This window comes from Lasiodiplodia theobromae (assembly GCF_012971845.1).
Source record: "Lasiodiplodia theobromae strain AM2As chromosome Unknown scaffold_7, whole genome shotgun sequence".
NCBI classification, from domain to species: domain Eukaryota; kingdom Fungi; phylum Ascomycota; class Dothideomycetes; order Botryosphaeriales; family Botryosphaeriaceae; genus Lasiodiplodia; species Lasiodiplodia theobromae.
In genome coordinates, this window is record NW_023336563.1 from 1,144,592 (window position 1) to 1,165,203 (window position 20,612).

General features: G+C 51.9%; 7 protein-coding genes across 7 annotated transcripts; 4 read left to right on the top strand and 3 right to left on the bottom strand.

Annotated features, from left to right (window-relative positions):
* Positions 1 to 525: 525 nt before the first annotated feature.
* On the top strand, positions 526 to 2,455 carry LTHEOB_2997 (Cytochrome p450 protein; the record flags this gene model as incomplete). The annotated part of the gene is made up of 6 exons (XM_035511870.1): positions 526 to 630; positions 698 to 1,338; positions 1,449 to 1,864; positions 1,919 to 2,001; positions 2,057 to 2,238; positions 2,296 to 2,455. 6 exons carry the CDS (start codon positions 526 to 528, stop codon positions 2,453 to 2,455), a joined length of 1,587 nt encoding a protein of 528 aa, XP_035363723.1.
* A 3,066-nt stretch (positions 2,456 to 5,521) lies between these two features.
* On the bottom strand, positions 5,522 to 5,899 carry LTHEOB_2998 (uncharacterized protein; the record flags this gene model as incomplete). Its single annotated transcript, XM_035511871.1, has 3 exons — positions 5,522 to 5,611; positions 5,677 to 5,739; positions 5,810 to 5,899. 3 exons carry the CDS (start codon positions 5,897 to 5,899, stop codon positions 5,522 to 5,524), a joined length of 243 nt encoding a protein of 80 aa, XP_035363724.1.
* A 4,055-nt stretch (positions 5,900 to 9,954) lies between these two features.
* On the bottom strand, positions 9,955 to 11,065 carry LTHEOB_2999 (Phytanoyl-hydroxylase; the record flags this gene model as incomplete). The annotated part of the gene is made up of 4 exons (XM_035511872.1): positions 9,955 to 9,993; positions 10,046 to 10,353; positions 10,650 to 10,669; positions 10,719 to 11,065. The coding sequence occupies 4 exons, from the start codon at positions 11,063 to 11,065 to the stop codon at positions 9,955 to 9,957; spliced, it is 714 nt and encodes a 237-aa protein (XP_035363725.1).
* A 282-nt stretch (positions 11,066 to 11,347) lies between these two features.
* On the top strand, positions 11,348 to 12,472 carry LTHEOB_3000 (Muconate-lactonizing protein; the record flags this gene model as incomplete). The annotated part of the gene is made up of 1 exon (XM_035511876.1): positions 11,348 to 12,472. One exon carries the CDS (start codon positions 11,348 to 11,350, stop codon positions 12,470 to 12,472), a length of 1,125 nt encoding a protein of 374 aa, XP_035363726.1.
* Positions 12,473 to 12,815: 343 nt separating this feature from the next.
* On the top strand, positions 12,816 to 13,966 carry LTHEOB_3001 (alcohol dehydrogenase; the record flags this gene model as incomplete). Its single annotated transcript, XM_035511877.1, has 3 exons — positions 12,816 to 13,332; positions 13,384 to 13,741; positions 13,789 to 13,966. The coding sequence occupies 3 exons, from the start codon at positions 12,816 to 12,818 to the stop codon at positions 13,964 to 13,966; spliced, it is 1,053 nt and encodes a 350-aa protein (XP_035363727.1).
* Positions 13,967 to 14,589: 623 nt separating this feature from the next.
* LTHEOB_3002 (Amine oxidase) lies at positions 14,590 to 16,100 on the top strand (the record flags this gene model as incomplete). The annotated part of the gene is made up of 3 exons (XM_035511878.1): positions 14,590 to 14,907; positions 14,974 to 15,274; positions 15,340 to 16,100. 3 exons carry the CDS (start codon positions 14,590 to 14,592, stop codon positions 16,098 to 16,100), a joined length of 1,380 nt encoding a protein of 459 aa, XP_035363728.1.
* Positions 16,101 to 17,759: 1,659 nt separating this feature from the next.
* Positions 17,760 to 19,591, bottom strand: LTHEOB_3003 (Peptidase aspartic protein; the record flags this gene model as incomplete). The annotated part of the gene is made up of 3 exons (XM_035511879.1): positions 17,760 to 18,964; positions 19,015 to 19,323; positions 19,417 to 19,591. The coding sequence occupies 3 exons, from the start codon at positions 19,589 to 19,591 to the stop codon at positions 17,760 to 17,762; spliced, it is 1,689 nt and encodes a 562-aa protein (XP_035363729.1).
* Positions 19,592 to 20,612: the final 1,021 nt, after the last annotated feature.

The following is a 20,612-nucleotide window of genomic DNA, read 5'->3' on the forward strand; positions in this document are numbered from 1 at the left end:
GCAACCCGCATTACCTAGCGGGGGTCTTCGCCCACACACGGATCTCCAGGTTTTGGCTCAGCTTACAAAAAATAAGATGATTCTCGGCTCATCTCGGCTCACCTCGGCTAGATACGCAGCTCTCCCGTAAGTTTGATTGTGTAATGTCATGCAATTGGTCAGAACAATTGTTTCATCATTGATGGCCATGTTCTCTACGAGAGCAATATACATTGCATCGCTGAGCCCTATCGCTACGCTCGGTCGTAACCCAATTGAGGTAAAGTGCGATCTATATCTAACCGTTGTCCAGAGCTTCATTGACCACACATGGAGTAGCTTGCATTGGCACGACCAGGGTTGAGTCAACCACAACGAATCAGCATCATGAGAAGGTCATGACTGCCGCGGACTAAAACCACAAGCCCGATACGCGCATTTGATGAAAAAGGGCGACCATGGGGGCCAATATCTGCAGTATAAAGAGAAGCACGAGGATAATTCCTGCTCCACTTAACTTCGCCAATCTACAATAAAAAGCGGAAAATGGAGGCTAAGTTGGTGCCGCTCCTCCAAGAATTCCTGTTCAACGGCGATGCGCGGCTCTCCAACCTCCGCGTAACCCACGTATCACTTGCCCTCTTCATCCTGGTACGCCACCCACCCACCCACACCCAGCTCCCCCCAATCACACAACAACCACTAAACCCGCGCGCAGTGGCTCACCACCTCCACCACCCTCGCCCTCTACAACCTCCTCCTCCACCCGCTCGCCAAATACCCGGGCCCGCGCCTCGCCGCCTGCACGTCCCTCGTCTACCTGTACCACTTCCTCGCCGGCACCAGCGTGTCGTGGGTCGCCGCGCAGCACCGGCGCTACGGCGCCGTCGTGCGCCTCGCGCCCGACCGCCTCAGCTACACGAAGGCGGAGGCCTGGAAGGACATCTTCGGGCACCGCACGGGCGGACACCGCGCGAACCCAAAGGACGCGCGCACGCAGTCCGGCGCCATCGATGGCTATCACAGCCTCGTTACCGAGCCGGATGACGAGCGGCACGGGCAGACGAGGCGGGTGTTTTCGCACGCGTTTTCGGACCGGGCGTTGGTGCAGCAGGAGGGGTTGATTCAGGGGTATGTGGGGGAGTTGGTGGAGCTGATACGGAGGGGGGGTGGTGGTGGGGTGGCGGGGGAGAAGGGGAAGACGAAGGAGATGGATGCGGTCAAGTTGTTTAACTTCGCGACGTTTGATATCATGGCGGATCTGGCGTTTGGCGATCCGCTCGGGAATTTGAAGGAGGCGACGTATGCGCCGTGGGTGGATGCCATGTTTGGGTGTTTTAAGAACCTCCAGATTATCAGGTACGTTGGCCCTTTTTCTGTGGGACGATTGGGCTTACAGGCTTTTCTGGGGCGCTGGTGCTGGGACACCGGACCGAGAAATACCGATTCGCGAGCTGATGGTCAAATAGCGCATTGAACGAATACCGCATCGCCCAGATCATCTATGCCGTCTTTCTGATGCCACGCACCGTCAGAGCCGCCGCCGAGCTGACCATCTCCCAGTGCGCGGATCTAGTCGCGCGCCGGATGGACAAAGGCAAGACGGAGCGGCCCGACATCTGGGGCCTCATGATGCGGGCCGAGGAGAGGGTGCAGTTCACGCGGGGCGAGATGACATCGCAGAGCTTCCTTTTCATGATTGCCGGCACCGAGACGACGGCCACTCTGCTGAGCGGATTGACCTGGTTTTTGATGATGAATCCGACAAAGTACAAGAAGTTGGCGGAGGAAATAAGGGCTGTCGAGAGTGAGGAGGAATTGGAGAGTGACAGGAACTTGCGCAAGTTGAAGTATCTGAATGCATGCCTGGAGGAGGGCCTGAGGTGTAAGTGTTCGGTGGTGATTGAGAGATGTTGATTCAGGCTGACCAGCTGGGAAGTGTACCCTCCAGTGCCGTTGGGGACCAACCGTAAGGTTGCCCAAGGGGGGAACACGATCTGTGGAGACTGGTTACCCGAAGACGTACGTTTACACAGCTCCTGCCAGTGGTATTGACTTAACTCACCAACCCATTCAGACTCGGCTCACGGTTGACCATTATTCTGCCTACCGCTCGGCAGAGAACTTCAAGGATCCTGACGTCTTCCTCCCGGAGCGCTGGATTCCTGGAGAGCCTGGATTCGAAGAACATCATGCTTACGATAAGCGTGAAGTTCTGCAGCCTTTCTCATATGGGCCCCGCAACTGCCTAGGGAAGAAGTGAGTACACACCTATCTTCACACGCCAGCCATTGTCTCTGATTCTGGTGACACTAGTCTCGCCTACTACGAGATGCGCGCATTGTACGCCAAAGTACTCTGGAATTTCGATCTTGAGCTGTGCGCAGGGATGGAGACTTGGATTGACCAGAAGACGTGGGCCCTTTGGCACAAGCCCCCGCTCATGGTCCGTTTCACGCCTCGTGTCCAAACTTGAGAATGGTAGCAAAATTTCCAATCTCGTTGGAAAACTCCAAAATCATTACGATCCACATACTGTTAGAGTTTGATTCATGAAGGACCTGAAAATGGAATTTACGGAAGTCAATGTCATCAGCGCATTGCGAATGGCCGGGTGCATTGATCTTGTAGCCAATCAGAACCCCCGCACGCCGCAATTGCCCGGCGATTTCCCCTCGCGATAGTGCTGGGGAATATCCTCATAACGCTTCCACCAGCAACAATCATAGAGGCCTCAGCAATCACAACCCTCCTCCTCTTCCTCAATACCATGGTTGGCCCAGTCATCCGCGGATATTGTTGAGACAGCCACCACTGCACTGCCTATTGCAGTTCGCATCGTTTTCGAGGTAGACGTCCCACGGGGCCTCAGGAAGGTAGAAAGTGTTGGTGCAGGGAGTGGAACGGCAGCCGAGAAGAAAACCCTCAAGCCTGGTACTGTTGGTGTGGAGGTCTGGGTTCATCAACTACTATATGACTCAGGCGCTGAAGGTCTGCCCCAAGGGCGAGCAGACGATTAACTGCTCGACACACTCGGGTTTATACGCTTCTGTAAAACAGGAAATAAGCTTGTTTGAGGGACAGGTTGCTCTTCGTGGTGTGATTCATCATCTTACATTGAGGTTCATGTTAAAATTACTATTAAAATGTTCATCCTGCAAAGGCGCAACACATGGATTCTGAAATCATTTGTGCGTGCAGGACGTCATTGGTGTCTATTACACAGTGGTACAAACTTTGCTCTTGAGACTAGTATGATACCATTGCCCAGATGTACTATCGAGCTGTTCGTGAAGAAAAAAAAAAGGAGATGGCAAGGAAATAACTGAGAGGCTACTTGTACGAGGAAGAACACATTCAAACAGATCTAATACCCATTTGCGCCACGACCAGGACAACACATGCCACACCTATGTTGCGGCGCTTAGTGATTGGCTCACTCGAGCCTCACTTCGTCCTCAGTTATGACTCCATTATGATCTTTGTCGTGTCTGTGACCTTGTCAGAAAGTCTAACCGTGATGATACATATCTTTCAAATTTAGAATAGAATCACTTACTGTCCAAACCAATCAATGTATATCTGGTTATCATAGCCGGCATCCATATAAGCCAAATACTCCGACAGAGTCAGGTTCCCGGAGTGGTCGGTATCCGCCGCAGCGAAAGCGTCATTGGTAAGATCGGGAGGGTCAGGCTCATCGATTGAGGAACCATCAGCCTTTCTGCAGCCTAGAACGGCATTCAAGCATGTTAGTATATTTACGAAAACAGATCTAGAGAGAAGCAAAGCTTGGTCTACGTGGGCTGAGAAATTGGAGACAATATACCTTTCTTACAGGCGCAACAGAAGATATTGCACTTGTTGACACCGCAGCATGGGGTCGATTTAGTTCCATCAGCGCAATCTCTCGGACCACACGTTAGATCACGGACGTCACAACTAGGGTTGCAACATGCTCCGAGGACTGCAGGGAGTACAGCAAGCGTGACGGAGAGAACGCGGTAGAAGTGCATTTTCGAAACCGAGTTTGATAGTTTGAAGCCGTAAAAAATTTCGAGAGGGTCCTGGAGAGGTAGAAGGCTGGATGATGATGGTTGAAGGAGAGGTTATGGTCATTTTATGAGACGGGTTGATTATGCAGATATCCAGGAGCTCAGCTGAAACGGTGAGGAGTTGGTTGATTTCTTGCTGTTTGTTGTCACACGCCTCGAGTAAAAGTCGTTCTCGCTCAGCCAGCCGTCTCAGGCCAAGATAGGACTGCATGTTCCTCACTTCAAATATGGTAACTTTACAATAAACTTAGTTCAACAATATAGGATGCCGTCATCTGGTGGGCAATCTTTCCAGTCCTGCAGTTGCTCATTCAGTGCCGAAATAATATGACTGATTCATCAAATTGTGTAACATAATCTCAAACAGACAAGAAGTTCAGTATGTGGGACGGGAGCAACATCACTAACGTGTGGCTGGCCATTGGAGCCGATAAGCAAAAATTTCACGATACGTTAGAATGCCAAAAATAACGAGGACATGTTTAGTGCAGACGCGTCTCAGGCGCTCGTACTCAGCCTTATTACCAGGCACAGTCATTCGTGCTGCACCGCCGGCGGCGAGCCGCAACTGTACTAACTCGACGCGAGGCAGGCAAACATCTCAGCCTCGCGGCGCAATCTGTTTGGATAGTGGATCAGTTGGGTTATGTCGTACAGAATGTGTAGCGCAGCATCGTTTATGGCAAACTCGTTGGTTGGGTCGAAGAATATGATTGCCGAGCAACAGACGACACCATAGTATTTCCAAAGAGCATACAATGCTTCTAAACAACAGAATATTTCCGATACGTGTGGCTGGCATATTTTGTAGCGCTGTTTCCAGCCGAGAAACTTTTGCATTGTGACGGGGCGCATTAATGAGCCGCATCCGTTATTTTGCGAAGTTCTGCCATACACATGGTTCGATTTATTTTACCGGGATGGTATTTTCCGGAACATGTATTTTATGCATAGCACTTCGAGCTTACCAAGTAAAAGGACAAAATTTCATCTGAGAGCGCTGTAATTGTAGGGTCGTCAGTACACAAGACTCCTTTCTTTAAAAGAAACCGTGGTATTGCCAGCTCTGGATCGGACTCGGTCAAAAAACTTCACTTCGTAGTCCCCCGGGGCTGATTCCTTTTGACCGATCGACAAGGTTGAATGCCCCATGGATTTACGTGGAACGTAGCCATCTCGTTTATGGAATAAGTTATATCAAGCGGTTGTTATTATACTCTTACACCATTAGTAGCTTGAAATAAACTCATTGGTGTAAATTGGGTATTCATGGCGATAGTTAAGTCTAGTCTAATTTTCACGAGATCTCTTGCCATTGCAATGAAGGCTGGTTGGCTTTATGGAACCGGTTTAATGATTGGAAATAGACTGCAGACTATCTAATTGAGGAAACAATCAACAAACGAGAAGAACGAGCGTTGCTATACATAATTGAAAGAGACACATTCCCATCGTTCACTCGTTCCTGATGGCACTTGGCCAAACTCTTAAGTCTTGACGGGGCAGTTGTAGGGCCCTTGGAGGTACCCTGTCGTAGAACCACAGTAGGCGCCATCGCCACCGCCATTGCCGACGCACTGCAGGCAAGTTAGCTGGTGGGATTCTTAACATGTTGTAGTCTTGCTGCATAATCATCTCTTACCGAAGTACCAGCCGCGCAGTCATAGTTGATCCCCGCGACCTTGCAGGAGGTACCGTTGCAGTCCTATAGTCCCTCATGTCAGTATTTCCAATACTCGGGAAGGTGTGTCTGCGGCACAAGGGGGAAAACATACACCGCAGAAGTCGTCACCGTCCCTGCAGGCTGCATTGACACCGATGGCGGCGCCGAGCATGAAAAGGATGGAGACGACGTTGAAACGCATATTGAAGGACGTTGATTGAAGAGGTGTTGTGGCTTGATAGTGAGGTGAGATGATGGTGTTTTGAGGACTGTGATGCCGGGTGAAATGAGAACGAAGAGACTGGTACTTATACCTTAGTTCTCCTTCACATCCAGCCCCCGCGCAAGTAAGTGATGTGTAGAGATGAAGAGAGCTTGTTGCCTTGGGTTCAATTCTGACAGCTTGCCACCGCAGTGAGTACGTCACGAAGGATTGGCTTCCAGGCGTGAAGGTGTTGTCACTGGAGCCTGAGTAATCCTCTTGAAGAATGCTGATGCTAGCAAATATTGATTTTTTGGGTGTATGTGGAAGGGTGGATGCCGGGTCAGCAACTTCATTGGTGATGGGATGGCTGTGTCGGGACCGCAGATGACAGAGGTGAGATAAGATCTCAGCCTACGTAGACAGTGAAGTCGAGTGGAACGTCATGGAGGAGGGCTACACTTTTGTGAGACTGTGTGAAGAGCGTTGTGTGACAGTATTTACATCACGAAGGAGTGTGTGTAGGGTTATACAGCGCGCAGTAACAGGCGCACTCTAAAACAACCATAAGCAGGTTCGAATTCCCGATGAAACGTTGTGCAATCTAAGCTGCCTATCTTCTAAGATCAGGCGGATGTTGTTGTATGTTAGGTAAGACAGGCCGCTAGACGCTGCTTGACCAGATACAAGCTTTTTCGTAGCGTGGTCGTCTTCGCAGTGCGCGTTCTCTTGGGCCCGAGTAAAGGGCCTGAGTATATTGTGGGGATGATCGCCGTGTGGCGGCGGCTGTGGCTCGATCGTATTACGCTACTTGGTGGGAGGCTGCTGCAGGGCGTAAGCATTGTGACGTCGGTGTAAACAGTAACATGCGTGTCTATCCCTTCGTGGTCCAAAGTTTCATCTTATCTCCATCGTGCTATTCCAATTTTAAGCAGGATGGATTCAGGCAGAACACTTCTCTCACATCAAAGCGTGTGACCTCGCCAACTATGTCGCGCGATTCTGCCACGACAAACCCACACCCCGAATGCGGTGAGCAATGTACCATGAAGGGATTTTCTATCAATTCCCTAGGCGTCATTCTGCTTGTTATTGTAACAAGTTGGGGCGGCTGCATCTCTGCACAGCCCTTCGGGACTCTCAGGGATTGAGGTCCGCATACACAAGTTGGAATTCGGCAATCGACGGCAAATAATTTGTTGACTCCTTCGATCCTGATACAAGGGTACTGCCTAGTTTCTGTCCTCCTCTTCAGCCCCCAAAGCGTTGATTTCTGTTATTGGTCGACTGAGAAATCCATGTGGGGTACCTGAACGGAAGAATCCCGGATGTGGTTCGTGAGGAAGTCCCAATTTGGTTGCTAAGCCTTGCAGACAGCCCTAATGATTAACGTTAATGGTACTTGATCGACATCATGATTCGGTTACGGTGTGCAGGAACATCCAAACCCCAATTTCGCATTAAAGCCTACACTAGTCTGCGTAGATACATGATTACTTTGATAATATCTCGTCTGAGCCTTGGTCCGGTGCATCGCATACACGTCTCCGCCCCGCGCCGTGCTCGGAGATGTGTCGATCTTTCCTTTGCTAAAACACCTGCATCCGCCTCGCGTTACTACCGCCCGGTCTTCCGCTCTATCCGCCGCTGCTGTCACCGCCTCTTGTTTCTTCCTTCAGCTCGGTCTCCTTGGTTAGAGCCCTTCTGTGAATATCAACATTCCAAATTGCTTGTACACGCTATACTCTCCTTGTCAGACCAGCTGATAGCAATGCAGCAATTCCTTCTCCGATTCGACGACTGTAATGCCGAGCACTCTTCGTTCTATGTTAACCAAGACTGCCCAGGCAACATAGCCACACAACGCTGCACTTGCCCTGACTCGGCGCTGGTATCAGTCTCATGATGACGTGGCTCAGGCATGCGCACACCGCTCGGCAGAGCCAGCCATAGCCGGCAGATCTACCGACGGCAGTCGCTAATACGTTTCCATTATGCCGTTGATGGACGCTCCATGCATCATCAGATGGTGGAAAGCTCAGTTGATTGTATTCCTCTCATCATTTGTGCTCCCTGCCAAACTACCTTTTCCTTCTTCCATGTGCCTCACGACTCCTTGTGTCACATATCAAGGCCAGAAAAGAACAGAATACTGCGGATCCACAAAAGGATTTCAATGCTGAAACGGATGCGGGGGCCTAAAGAGGATTGTGCACATCGCTTCCCTTTATACTTCATCCACTGAACAAACCAACACGCATGAGCTCCGCCCAAGGGTTCTTTGATTAAACGGGTAGTAGTAGCTCTTCAACATTGCTCAATTGGGCAGTAGTAGCTATTCAACATTGATCAATCGGGCAGTAGTAGCTCTTCAGTATTGATCAATCGGGAAGTAGTAGTCCTTCAGTCTTTTCTTGCTGGTCTTCAATCGCTGTGATGGCGAGAAGGCCTCTGGCAAGCAGTCGTGTATAAATACGCCCCTTGTGCGTTGCAAAAAGAGCACCATCACATCTTCGAACACTTTTCGCAACCTCTACAATCCAGACTCAAACTCGTCAACAATATGCGTCTCAGCATTTTCTCCGCTTTCTTCCTTCTCGCCGGCGCAGCCGTTGCCGCGGAATGTAAGGATGGCGACGCGGAGTGTGGTGTACGTCACGATTCCTTACGGTTCTAACCACAAGACGAAGTCTAACTCTACTCGATTAGGAATGCAACGGCACAAGCTGCTGGTACAGGTTGGGAAATTGGCCTTGCTGTGAGGGGACGTCTGTAAGTATCAACATTGCATCTGACCGTTAAACAAGACAGTATTGACATTCTACGTAGTGCGTAGGAAAGGGTGGCGGAGATGGCGCGTACTGTGGTTCACCGGAAACGCTCAACCAGGGTCTTGAGTGTTTCAACTGCCCAGTATAGAGAGGTTTCAGCGCACTGAGGGGTGGTAAACGCATTTGGCTACTCCCCTAGACTACTTCACAGTTTTTTTGCTAGGCCACACAGTCTTTACCGTTTACGCAATGGATCCGTTGTTATTTATAATCACCGAGCCAATGATCGTGATGTTTCGTAAGATGCTCCTGCGCATTATACCTGATACGCTCTAGCATTTGTCGTATATTTAGCTTTTAAGACCCTGAAAAGTAGGTGCTTGATCATCGTAAATCCAGGCAAGTCACATCCCATCGTCAGATATCTGCTCTTTGTACATACTACCTCTCTGCTTTCGTTAGTGTTGAACGCCGATCAAATTTAAAATATTTGCAGATGAAGATCGAGAAATGCATGCAGGATGGCATGGTGAGCGTGAGGGAGGGTTGCTGAGGAACGAGTCCCCATCATCTGCTATGACTAAGCTAACTAGTTCCACGGTTCGGGTTTCCGCTGTCAGGGGCTCCGCTGTCCGGAGCTTCCTTATTCGTTGTTCCGCTGCTCATAGCCCCGCTGTTTTCTATGGTTCCGTTACTCGTGGCTTGTAGTTTCGCTATCTATACTCAAATCCGTAGGGGTCCTATGTCCTCCATCATGCAGACCCGCAGTCACCCCCAACACATCGCTCAACAGAACTATGTATATATATGCTCTTTCCGCATCCAAGACATAGTTTATCAACATCCTCCACCACGTCTTGCAACCTCTACGATCAGACGTAACAGCAATATGCGGTTTAGCATTGTCTCTGTTCTCTTCCTACTCAGCATTGGCGCTATTGCCAGCGACTGTCAAGACGGTCATAGATCCTGCGGTGTAAGTTATTACTACATACGATGTTTCTGTAATGAACCGTCTAACATTCTATTCGACTAGCAATGTAACGGTCATTCTTGTAAAGTCGGTTTCTTTAACCGGCATTGTTGTGGAGACACCACTGTAAGTATCGACGACGATGTACTGATAATTGAAGAAGCCAGTCCTAACGCTGCGTGTAGTGTATAGGCCAGGGTGGTGGAGACGGGGAGTACTGTGGATCTTGGAGTGCATGGACCTGTTATGAATGCCCGATAAAGCTGGGCTGAAAACATTGTGGTAACCACACAACTTGATTTTGCCAAAGATCATATCCCATCTTCGAATGTGTATGGCTTGCACCATCTCTGTACTCGCATCAGCTCTGGTCTTAGACAAAAATAACTTCCAGGCACTGACTGAGTCGTCAGGCCGTGACGCATTCACAAAACGCAAGTCCGTGCCGAGCTTGATGCGGTTCTCCGGGTCTTGTTTGATCGTAGACGCGTGAATAATGTGCGGCTTGTGGAACACAAGGTCACCTGCCTCGTAAGCCTCCAAGAGCCAACGACTTTTGTGCTGTCGCGCAAACCCGGCGGGTCCATTAGCAAGAAAACCGGTAGTCATCATGTCGCGATTGAACGCATTCTTGCATTCCTCTTCACTCAGACCAGAAACAGCCGCTTCCTTTGCAAAGTCGTCCTCGAACTGCTGGCCGAGCTTGTCACCTGTAAAAACGAGCTGTTGGTTGCCATCGCTGAACTCCGGAATGCGATTCCAACATGCCGAATTTGAGGTAGATGAGCCCACCCCCCTCCAGACTCACATCTTCGATCGGCACCCACGCTGTGACAGCGGTCGGCTCACCGTGCCTCAGAAAGATCTGATCATAATGCACGCCCAGTTGCCGGGGATGTTGCTCCTCAACAACGTTCGCTGGAGCGGCAACGTATCTTCGCCCCATCCCGTGAGCTGCTTGACGAAGGCGGGGAGGGTCGGATGCTGGCAGAGGCCGCTGGCGTACCAGGATGCGTGGTGCGCGCGCTAAGCGTCAGGTCAACGAAGCTGGCCGAGTTGCTACCGCCGTCCAAACGGGCCGCTAGCGCCGGCTGCGTTGGCTCCGATGCCGGGGAAATCTGCCTTGTCTTTTTCGGGATCAAATATGCCGTCGACTGGGTTGCTGCCGGGCTTGAGAACGCCGGATAGCTCTATCATCGAGAAATATTGCTCCCGCGCTTTGAGGACGTCGGCTCGGGGGAGGAGACCTTTGCTGAAGAGATAGCCCTCATTGTGGTAGCTGTGTCGTAGTTCCTCAAGAGGCTCATCTGCCCGCGACTGCCGAAGAAGGGTAACGTCTGATGGAGCGAGGGGCCCGTCGTTGACATGTAGCTCAAGGTTGGAGAGGTCGGGACTTTGCAGCATCGTTTGGACTGAAGTCATATTCGAAGTTGCGAACAATGACCAAGTAAATTGGGGAATTGGAGATTGGCTGGATCATAGCGATACTGCAGAGGGATCTTCCATGCATGCTTAGAAATATATTGTTCTCTTTGGCAATCCATGAATGGTGGTCTCGGAATCTCCGCCGAACCCTGCAAGGTTCACATGTTGACCAATATATCAATCAATCTACCCACCACAGGGCATTTCAACAAAGCCATTCCTCAGAAAGCACCAGTTCAGATCATATCCTTCGTAACTCCTTTCAAAATCATAGCCAACATGTCCTCCGACGACCTAACCATCGCCCGCATCGACGTCTTCCACCTCGACCTCCCCTACTCGGGCGGCCTCTACCGCCTCTCCAACAACCGCCACTACACAACCTTCGACGCCACCCTCGTCCGCATCACCACGCACAACGGCCTCGAAGGCTGGGGCGAAAGCACCCCCTTCGGCTCCACCTACATCGCCTCCCACGCCCTCGGCGTCCGCGCCGGCATCGCCGAGATCGCGCCCAAGCTCCTCGGCCTCGACCCGCGCCGCGTCGACCGCGTCAACGACGCCATGGACGCCGCGCTCGCCGGCCACGAGCACGCGAAGACCGCGCTTGACATTGCGTGCTGGGACGTCTTTGGCAAGGCGGTCGGCATGCCTGTCTGCGAGCTGCTTGGCGGTCGCACGGGGGACGCGATGCCGATCATCACGTCGATAGGCGTGGATGAGCCGGAGGCGATGCGCGGCCGTGTGGCGGAGTACAGGGCGAAGGGAGCGAAAGGCCACTCGATTAAGATTGCGGGTGATGAGCCTGCGGCCGACGCGGCGCGCATTGCGGCGGCGCTCGCGGACAAGCGGCCGGGCGAGTTCTTTCTTGTTGACGCGAACGGCGGACTGACTGTTGAATTTGCACTTCGCATGCTTAAGCTGCTGCCGCGTGGATTGGATTTTGTCTTGGAGAGTCCCTGCGCGACGTGGCGGGAGAATGTCTCGCTCAGGCGCAGGACCGACGTACCCATCATCTTCGACGAGCTCGCGACGGACGACGCGTCCATCGTGCAGCTTGTTGCTGAGGATGGAGCGGATGGTATTGGGCTCAAGATTTCCAAAGCGGGCGGTCTCACGAGGAGCCGTCGCCAGCGGGACATTTGCATTGCTGCGGGCTATACCATCAGTGTACAGGACACGGTTGGGTCGGACATTGCATTTGCGGCAATTGTGCATTTGGGTCAGACTGTGCCGAAGCGCTACCTGCGGTGCGTTTTGGAGTGCCGGGACATGGTTACGCTCAAGACGGCGGATGGAGACTTTCCCGTCCGTGACGGCCATGTAGTGGCGCCGAGTGCTCCGGGGCTCGGGATCGCGCCTCGCATGGATGTGCTGGGGGAGCCTGTGGCTAGCTACTTTTAGATCACCTGCTTTTCGTAGTCAGGCAAATTGATTGATTATCTATCACTGGAGTGGGATTCTGAAACCCTTTTCGAGCAACGTTTTCCGCAGCTTGGTAAAATGCAGAGCATGGCGTTCGGAGATTCCGAAGCCGAGTGGCTTTCGGATGCCAGAGCCGAGTCTGCAGCGGGTCGGACCGCGCTCCCGAGGCCCCTCATGCTCACCTCATTCTTAACCCCGCCCTCCAAATACGCCATCGATTTGTCATGCGGTGTGATTTGTAATGTTCAAGTATGAAGAAAAGCTCACCATGTCTTGATGCATTCACAATGCCAGATAGAACAGCCCTTTCAAGGAAGCAGCCATGGCCAACGTTCCCGTCACAACCCGCCGCGCCTACCGCCGGACCGACGACCACACCCCCGGCACACCAAAGGTCAAACTCGTCACCGAACCCCTTCCACTCCCGCTCCCCGCAACCTCCGTCCTGATCAAAGTCCACGCCGTCTCCCTCAACTACAGAGATGCCAACATCGCCAACGGCGGCAACCCCTGGCCCGTGACTCCCCATGGCGTCCCGTGCAACGACGCAGCCGGCGAAGTGATAGCCGTCGGCGACGGAGTAACGACCTTGTCGCTTGGAGACCGGGTAGCGCCCATCACTGACACGGAGAACCTCACCGGGCGAGAGACGGCCCGGTCGTGGCTGGCCGCCGACGAGGACGGCGTGCTGGCGGACTATCTGGTGTTTGACGAGAAAAAGGTCTGCAAGCTGCCGGCCCATTTGGACTGGATCCAGGCGAGCATCATACCTTGCGCCGGCGTGACAGCCTGGGCTGCGCTGAAGGACGTTGGCTTCGGGAAGTCCGTCTTGATTCAAGGTATGTACGTCTGCGGTTGCTGGGAGGCGGCATCTGCTGATAGTTTGCAAGGTACTGGCGGTGTCAGCATGTTCGCGCTCAAGCTTGCGAGGGCAGCGGGGCTGAAGGTCATTTTGACTTCGTCGAGTGACGAGAAGCTCAAGAGCATGCGAGAGAAGTTCCCAAACCCACCGCTTTTGACTGTCAATTACGGCAAGAACCCGGCATGGCACGAGGAGGTCCTCAAACTTACTGATGGCGCTGGCGTCGATCTTGTGATTGAGGTTGGGGGAACGCAGTCGCTCGTCAAGAGCTTGAAGTGTACACGGCGGGGCGGGGTGATTAGCCAGGTCGGCTATCTCAGCAAGCAGGATGTGAACGAATTGTCAGAGCTTCTCCCACTACTGATCGATAGGAGAGTAAATTTGAGGTGAGAACCTACTGCACTGTTGACGGCGGAGCTAACTTGAAAAACAGAGGAATCAATGCTGGGTCAAAGCAGGATATGGACGATCTTGTCGCCGCTATCTCTGCTACACAAATGACGTTCGACGATATCATAGACTCAGTCTATCCATTTGATAAGGCTGACGAGGCTATAGAATTTATTTGGCAGGGTAGGCAAGTGGGAAAGCTCGTCATTCGTCTGGATTAGTGGCCAGGCCGTTTCATTACAAATACGAAATTGCTACCTCTTACAAATTTTGAACGTTGTGCGGCAAAGGATTGGCTGAGTACTTTTTTTTTTTTTGCTTGGTTGGGTTGTTCACAAAGATAGCGGAATTTTGATGGAAAGTGTGTGCGTGAAACGATGATTTCCAGAGTGACGAAGAAAACAGAAATGGCATAATGGAACGATGGATACGTTTATTAGCAACGGAAGAGCGGAAACTCCATCAATCTTTCTCTCCTCGCACCGGAAAAGACAAGGCGGGATCGGGGTTCGTGTATTTTGCAGGGATCGGGACAGACGCGGGGTGATGGCTAACCCCGCATGACAGCATCGGAGAGCATCCGATGCAGCTCTCTACTTATCCTCCAATCCGCACCAGAAACACACGAGGATCCCGATTCTCAGAATAGGGCGATGTAGATCGCATGCGCCAGAAATTTCCTCTTCTGGCAACCGAATGCGATTGGAAGGCTCAAAAGTGGTCTCTTAAAACAGACATTCCAAAGCTTGCAGGCTCTACTCTCCGCAATCTTTTATTTCCCAAAGTATCTTCCTACTACCAACCTTCCGTGCTTTGGTGTTACTTTTCACGCCTTGCTGCAACAATGTTCGACGTCGTAGTTATCGGAGCCGGGCTGAGTGGTCTTCAAGCAGCGTATTCTGCCCAGAAGACGGGACTATCTGTCGTTGTTGTTGAGGCTAGGGACCGTGTTGGAGGAAAAGTCTGGAGTGTTCCATTAGCCTCAAAACGTGGCTGCGCCGATTTGGGGGCTGCTTGGGTCAATGACACGCTGCAGAAGCGGGTTTGGTCTTACGTTGAGCAGTTCGGCCTGCAGGTAGTCAAGCAGAGACTGGATGGCAAGGCCGTAATGCAGACGGACCAAGGAGAAAGGATTGTGTACCCTTTTGGAATCACTCCAGAGGTGGGAATCCCATATCTCAAATAATCAGTTTTGCTCATCTTTACTACCTACTGACACGCCAAACAGTTCACTCCCGAGGAGAAGAAGAACCTGGAATTCATCCGCGACCACATCCAAGCTGCTTCTTTGAGACAGGAAGGTCCCCGTCCTGAAGACGATAATGTAACTCTTGACCAATATGTCCGTAACCTTGGTGCTGGCCCCAAGACGGTGCAGATGATCAACCTGTGGGCTCGCGTCATGCACGGCCTCGAATCCTCCCAGGAGTCAGCGGCATGGTTCATCGACTACTGCCGTCGGAACAAAGGGCTTCTAGCCGTCCGTGCAGATGACCACACCGGCGGCAACTACATGCGTATCACGACGGGTGAGTTACTCAGGCCTCATTAACCGGATTGAAAGCCACGGCCAAAAATTGACGTAGAACAACAGGCGCACAGCAAATTCCCATCGGCCTGGCTGGCTTGGTCGGAAGCAGCAACATCCACCTGTCCTCCCCAGTGGCATCCATCGAAGATCAGAAGTCTCGCGTCACCGTCACCACCACAACGGGCAAGACTTTCGTTGCCAGGAAATGCATCATTTCTCTCCCTAGCACCATGTATCAAGACCTTAACATCTCGCCACCCTTGCCAGCCCCCGTCCAGGAAGTCGCCAACGCGACGCTGCTGGGTCACTACAACAAGGCCATCGTCTGCTTCGACAAGCCATGGTGGCGTGATCTCGGCTACAACGGCTTCGTCTTGAGCTACAAGGGCCCCGTCGTCGTTGCTCGCGACACCAGCGTTGATGAGAAGCGGTTCTACGCCCTGACTTGCTTTGTCAACGGCAATGAGGGAGAGAAGTGGGGTAAGCTGTATCCGCATGAACGGAGGAGGGTGGTGCTCGAGCAGCTTGCTGCGCTGTTCGATGTTGGTCCGGACTCGGAGGTTTACCGCCCCATTGAGTTCTTCGAGCAAATCTGGAAGCATGAGCCGTACAGCAAGGGTGCTTTGGCGCCGGTCACTGCGATTGGACACTACACCAAGTTCGACTCTGTTTACGGTAAGCCTGTGGGTAATGTGCACTTCGTGGGAACTGAGTTCTCGAAAGAGTGGAAAGGCTACATGGAGGGAGCGCTATGTTCCGGAGAGGAAGGTGCTAAGGAGGTGGTTGAGGCAATTCAGCAACAGAAGCCAAGCGCCAGGCTGTAGTTCCGTGGGCCTTAATTTGATGGGCATCCAATAATTGAGGAGTTTATGCAACACTATATGTAAAGCCGATCAGACTGTAACCCCGTTTTCCTTTAGTAGCGAAATGACAGAAATCCGGCACCTCGATCCAATGGAGTCCGGCTGTCTAAGAGGGCGCCACGATCCTCGACGCTTTGTGTAAATAAGACGCTGTAAGAGACAGGTAGTAGGTGCCGATGAGATACATGAGCGGATTTCAGCTAATTAAACCTGCTTCAGTTGCGTCCGCACTCAAGAGTTTGACGACATCCCGGCACTCAGCCAGCGGCATTTCCCATTTGGAATGCTAGCCAACTTATGGACTCCATGCTCCAAAGGGAGATGAATGGCTGATAAACGCCGGACTGGGTAATGAGATGCATCGGCGTCAAGCTTCGGGCCGTTTTCAACGACCAAAAGTGGCTGCGCATCAAAGGCTCTCTTTGAAAATGTTGCGTTACGAAAGGCCCCCTTGCCCATTTCTGGATGATAGAACTGCAGATATATGCGCACATCAATAAGTATGAAGAAAACTCTTGATGGACCCACCAGTGTAAATCGCCCCGTAAAACCCCGTACCGCTCCACTTACTCAAGGCGAGCCGCTTTGAGAGCTCTGCCCAGCGAATATTGCTCAAGGCTTCCATCGGCAAAACGCACGTTGACGACTCTTTGTTCCAGTGTGACGCAGCTAATCGAAGTGCATTACCACGTGTCTAGCTGCACCAGCCCTTCGGCTCAGCCCATGAAGGCAGCATTTCACAAACAATGCTGGCGAACCCATCCCTGGCTGCAACCCTCAGCGGCATAATGAAATGTCGGGCTGACCGGTTACACTGCCAGCCCCCTGTATCCCAAAGCAGGGTGGCAAATTTTGTGTTGCCCCTGTGTCCAGCAAGCTGCAGCGGCTGTCGATGTGATACCCGAGATCATCCGGCGCACGTTTCTCCACGTCAGCCCCTTCTGAGAGAAAGAAGCAGGCGACACCAACCTGGTTGTACATATGGCAATGTGCGGTGGCGTTCGGCGATAGGATTGTTCTCGCCGCATGTTGTGACAGCCTGACCCGAGGAGCTCCTGAGACCGGTCGGTGTCGCCGGTCTTCGCAGCGCGATGTAGTTGAAATTGTTTTGCACATACTTGGGTCAGGAAACAAGCCTTTCTGGGGGTTGGAGAGCATTGTCGGCAAAATATAAAATATAGTGCGGCACTGTCGAACAGTGTGGCGGTAGGGAAGCGGTAGAAGATGGTGAGCCTGCGAAACAGAAGTGGGGGTGGGCTGAGGTGATTAAACCCTATCCCATGATACATATCCCGCATCTAATATGTAGTTAGTTGCTAGAACTTCCTACCGTAGGTCCCATCGTCTGTAGTCTGTCGGGTTCTACGAGCTCGGTGAACGTGAACATAGTCCATCAGAGGTTATTAATTTCTTGGAGCTCGTTTTGATCACTTTGCGTATGAACCAACTGGTGCTCAACATCGAAGTAGTGTGATGAATACAATTATCATTGATCAATTCTGTTCTTAAAGTACACTGAATCATCGGTCTGAATCCAGACCTTGGCGAGACAATCTGAACAGTCGCAAGAACAACAATACAAGAGACGGTGGAACGAAAACGCAAGTGAATAAGCAGAGTTCAAGGTGGTGAGGGCAGCGTGAACGAAGACATCCTCCGCCCAGCCGGCCTCTGTTCGGAAGCATTGCTTTCCCCCTCCTCGCCCATCACACGACCATGATCCTGGCTAACAGTAACCTCAGACTTATGATCGACACCCATCTCATGCACCTCGATATCCTCCTCCCTCTCCTTCATTGGGGCTGCAAGCTCATACGACCCACCGCCGACGCCGCTGCCGTCCAGCTCCGGCCTCCTCTCTTGGCCGTCCGCTCCAGCAGGCATTTCTGAGACCGAGTGCTGGTGGTGTTGTCGACCATGTTCGGCGTGCTGCTCCTGCGGCATGGTGGCCCAGGGGTCATACGGCTTGGCCTCGCGGTAGTAGTGTGGCGGTGGCTCTGCCGACGACTGGTACGTCGGCGCTTGGCTGGCAATGCTGGGTCGCTTCTTGTGCGTCTTCTTCTCCCGCCGCGGCCGCCAGCAGTACAAGTAGACGATGCCGATGGCGAGGATAAAGCTGACGATGACACCGATGGCAATGCCGGCTTTGGCTGCCACGCTGAGTGATGAGGATGGCCTAGAGGGAGGGACATAGTTTTTGGAGTGGATAGTGCGAATATCCCTGTCCGGCATGGGGTCCTCGAAGCGGGCTTGTGCAAGTGTGAATGTGGACGATTCGTAGTCGACGGTTAGGTAGGCCTCCTGCAAGAAGACGCGACCGATCGTGTACTGTGTAGAGTTCTTTGCTTGACGGATGGGGAAGTAACGCCTCGTGTCTTGGTAGGCTGGAAACCCGATGTAGTGGTCGAATGCCGCGTAGGGCAGGTCAATCTGGATACCGTTCTTGGTATCGGTGTCTCCCGGTTTCCCTACCCTCATTGTGATTGTTGGCTTCTGTTCGACGAGAATGTCATGGATTGTTTCATTGATCAGGTAGTAATTTTTTTTTGCATCGTAGGTAAGGCCGAAAGCCGTTGCAAAGTTGTTGCAGACATCTTCAGGGAGCCAGAGTTGTGAGACTGTGGAATCGATGATCGAAGAATGGCCGTTGGTGAGCAGACGCCGAGGCCCCGGATCCGAGAGACTAGAATTCGTACCAATAGCTTGGATAGCAACGGAAAGAGATTGCTGAGTGTCTTGAGAGATGGAGAAGTTGTGTTTTGAGGGTTGGGAGCGGGATTGGTCGTAGCCCCCAATCACCAGGCTTCCGGGCACTTTCGTGTTTCCTGAGCGGCAAGTCAAAATTTGTCTTCCCAAATTAGATTCTAGAACCTACGGTAATAAGCACCGGCTGTATATCCATAAGATATACTGGGAATTCTTGTGGTGTCGTTCAAGTCCCGGATGAAGCTCGGAATGGGCTGCTTTCCCTCTTGTAGGGTGGTGTTCACTTCGCCAATTCCCAGTAGGCCCAACCAGTAATCGTCATCCCCGTAGGTTACTGCCAGCGTCTTGTTCACTTCAAGAGCGTCTGTGTTGTCACCAAACCCCAGGCGAACTCTGTCAAAGCCGTAGTCACCGTTTCCGTGTTTGGGATAGAGTCTGTCCTCAAGACCAAGATTATAAATGCTTAGGTCATCCCAATCTGATGATGAGTTTGTCAGGAATCCATCGCTCTTTTTGCCTTGGAAGGGTTCCACGCCACGTGAGGATGGACAGCTATCGTTATAGCCCTCACATGCTTTCGGGCTAGGCACCCATAGCAAGCCTGCACGTGTGGAGACGAGCACACGGAAGTTTTGACTAGGCATGCTGCCGATGGATATGCGAAACGTTGACCAATTTCCATCCATCCCGTCCCATTCCTGAGTTGGGGGGGCGAGATACGGCGTCGGGGTCGGATTGGCAGTCATTTGCGTTATCGAGGGAGTATTGAGTGGGAGGCTAAAGAAGCTCGATCCACTGCATAGTCAGGCCTTACAAAGATGGGCCCCAGTGAAATGTAAACGTTTTGGATGTGGAGATGAATGGAAACGATGAATGTAGGAAACCGATTGATTTTATGGGGATTGAGCAAGGATGTTAGGGAAAGGGGAAAAAAGACAAACCCGAACACGTACGTTTTTTAAGGCTGATGGAGAAAAATGGTGTCTCACATCAAAGCGCCTGGCAGAAACTCAGCTCAAAATGATTGTAACACTACTTGGGTGGGTTTCGTAGGCAAGTCCAGCCGAGCGCGCCAAAATAATCAGGTATGTGGTACAACACCAATGCGTAGGATGTCTCCAGTTTCTGCGGTGAATAATGTATCGCAAAGTCCGTGCGACGAGACGTCACCGTGCCACAGTTTAAACCAGACTCTGTACGTTCGACCCCTTACAGGCAGCAGGCTAGTAATGTGTGTAGTGCACAGTCACCACATAATTAGAATCTAGAACGTTTGAATCGCATGTTCCAGAAGTTATTGCGGTGAACAATTGAAGCTTGTTGAGGGTTACTTCGGCCGAAGCTCACATGTGCTTGACTGTAATACCTGGATCATAAAAAAACCAGGACAGCTTAGCCCGAAAGACGCAGGAGCCCAAATGGTATGCTGTTGCAGCCTTCTTAGTTTCACCAGCCTCCGTTTCACTAATTAGTATGCTGCTTAATTCAGGTACCGCCAGAGAGACTGTAAAGCGGGGTAATGAGGCGCCGCAGCAAGACCACCAATACCGCACAAGGTGACTCGCAGGCAGCAATGCAACTCACCCGCCTCACCGCCAGAACATGTTGAACGAACGATAAACCACCTGCCGTATCGCGATTAGGCTGTCCACGAATCATTCATTTCACCTGTCCAATTCTTGTCATCAGCGCTTAACTATGATCCACGTATATTCTCTTTTGTACCGCCCCAAAGAGTATCATCGGTTGCAGGTGTGACAAGACCCT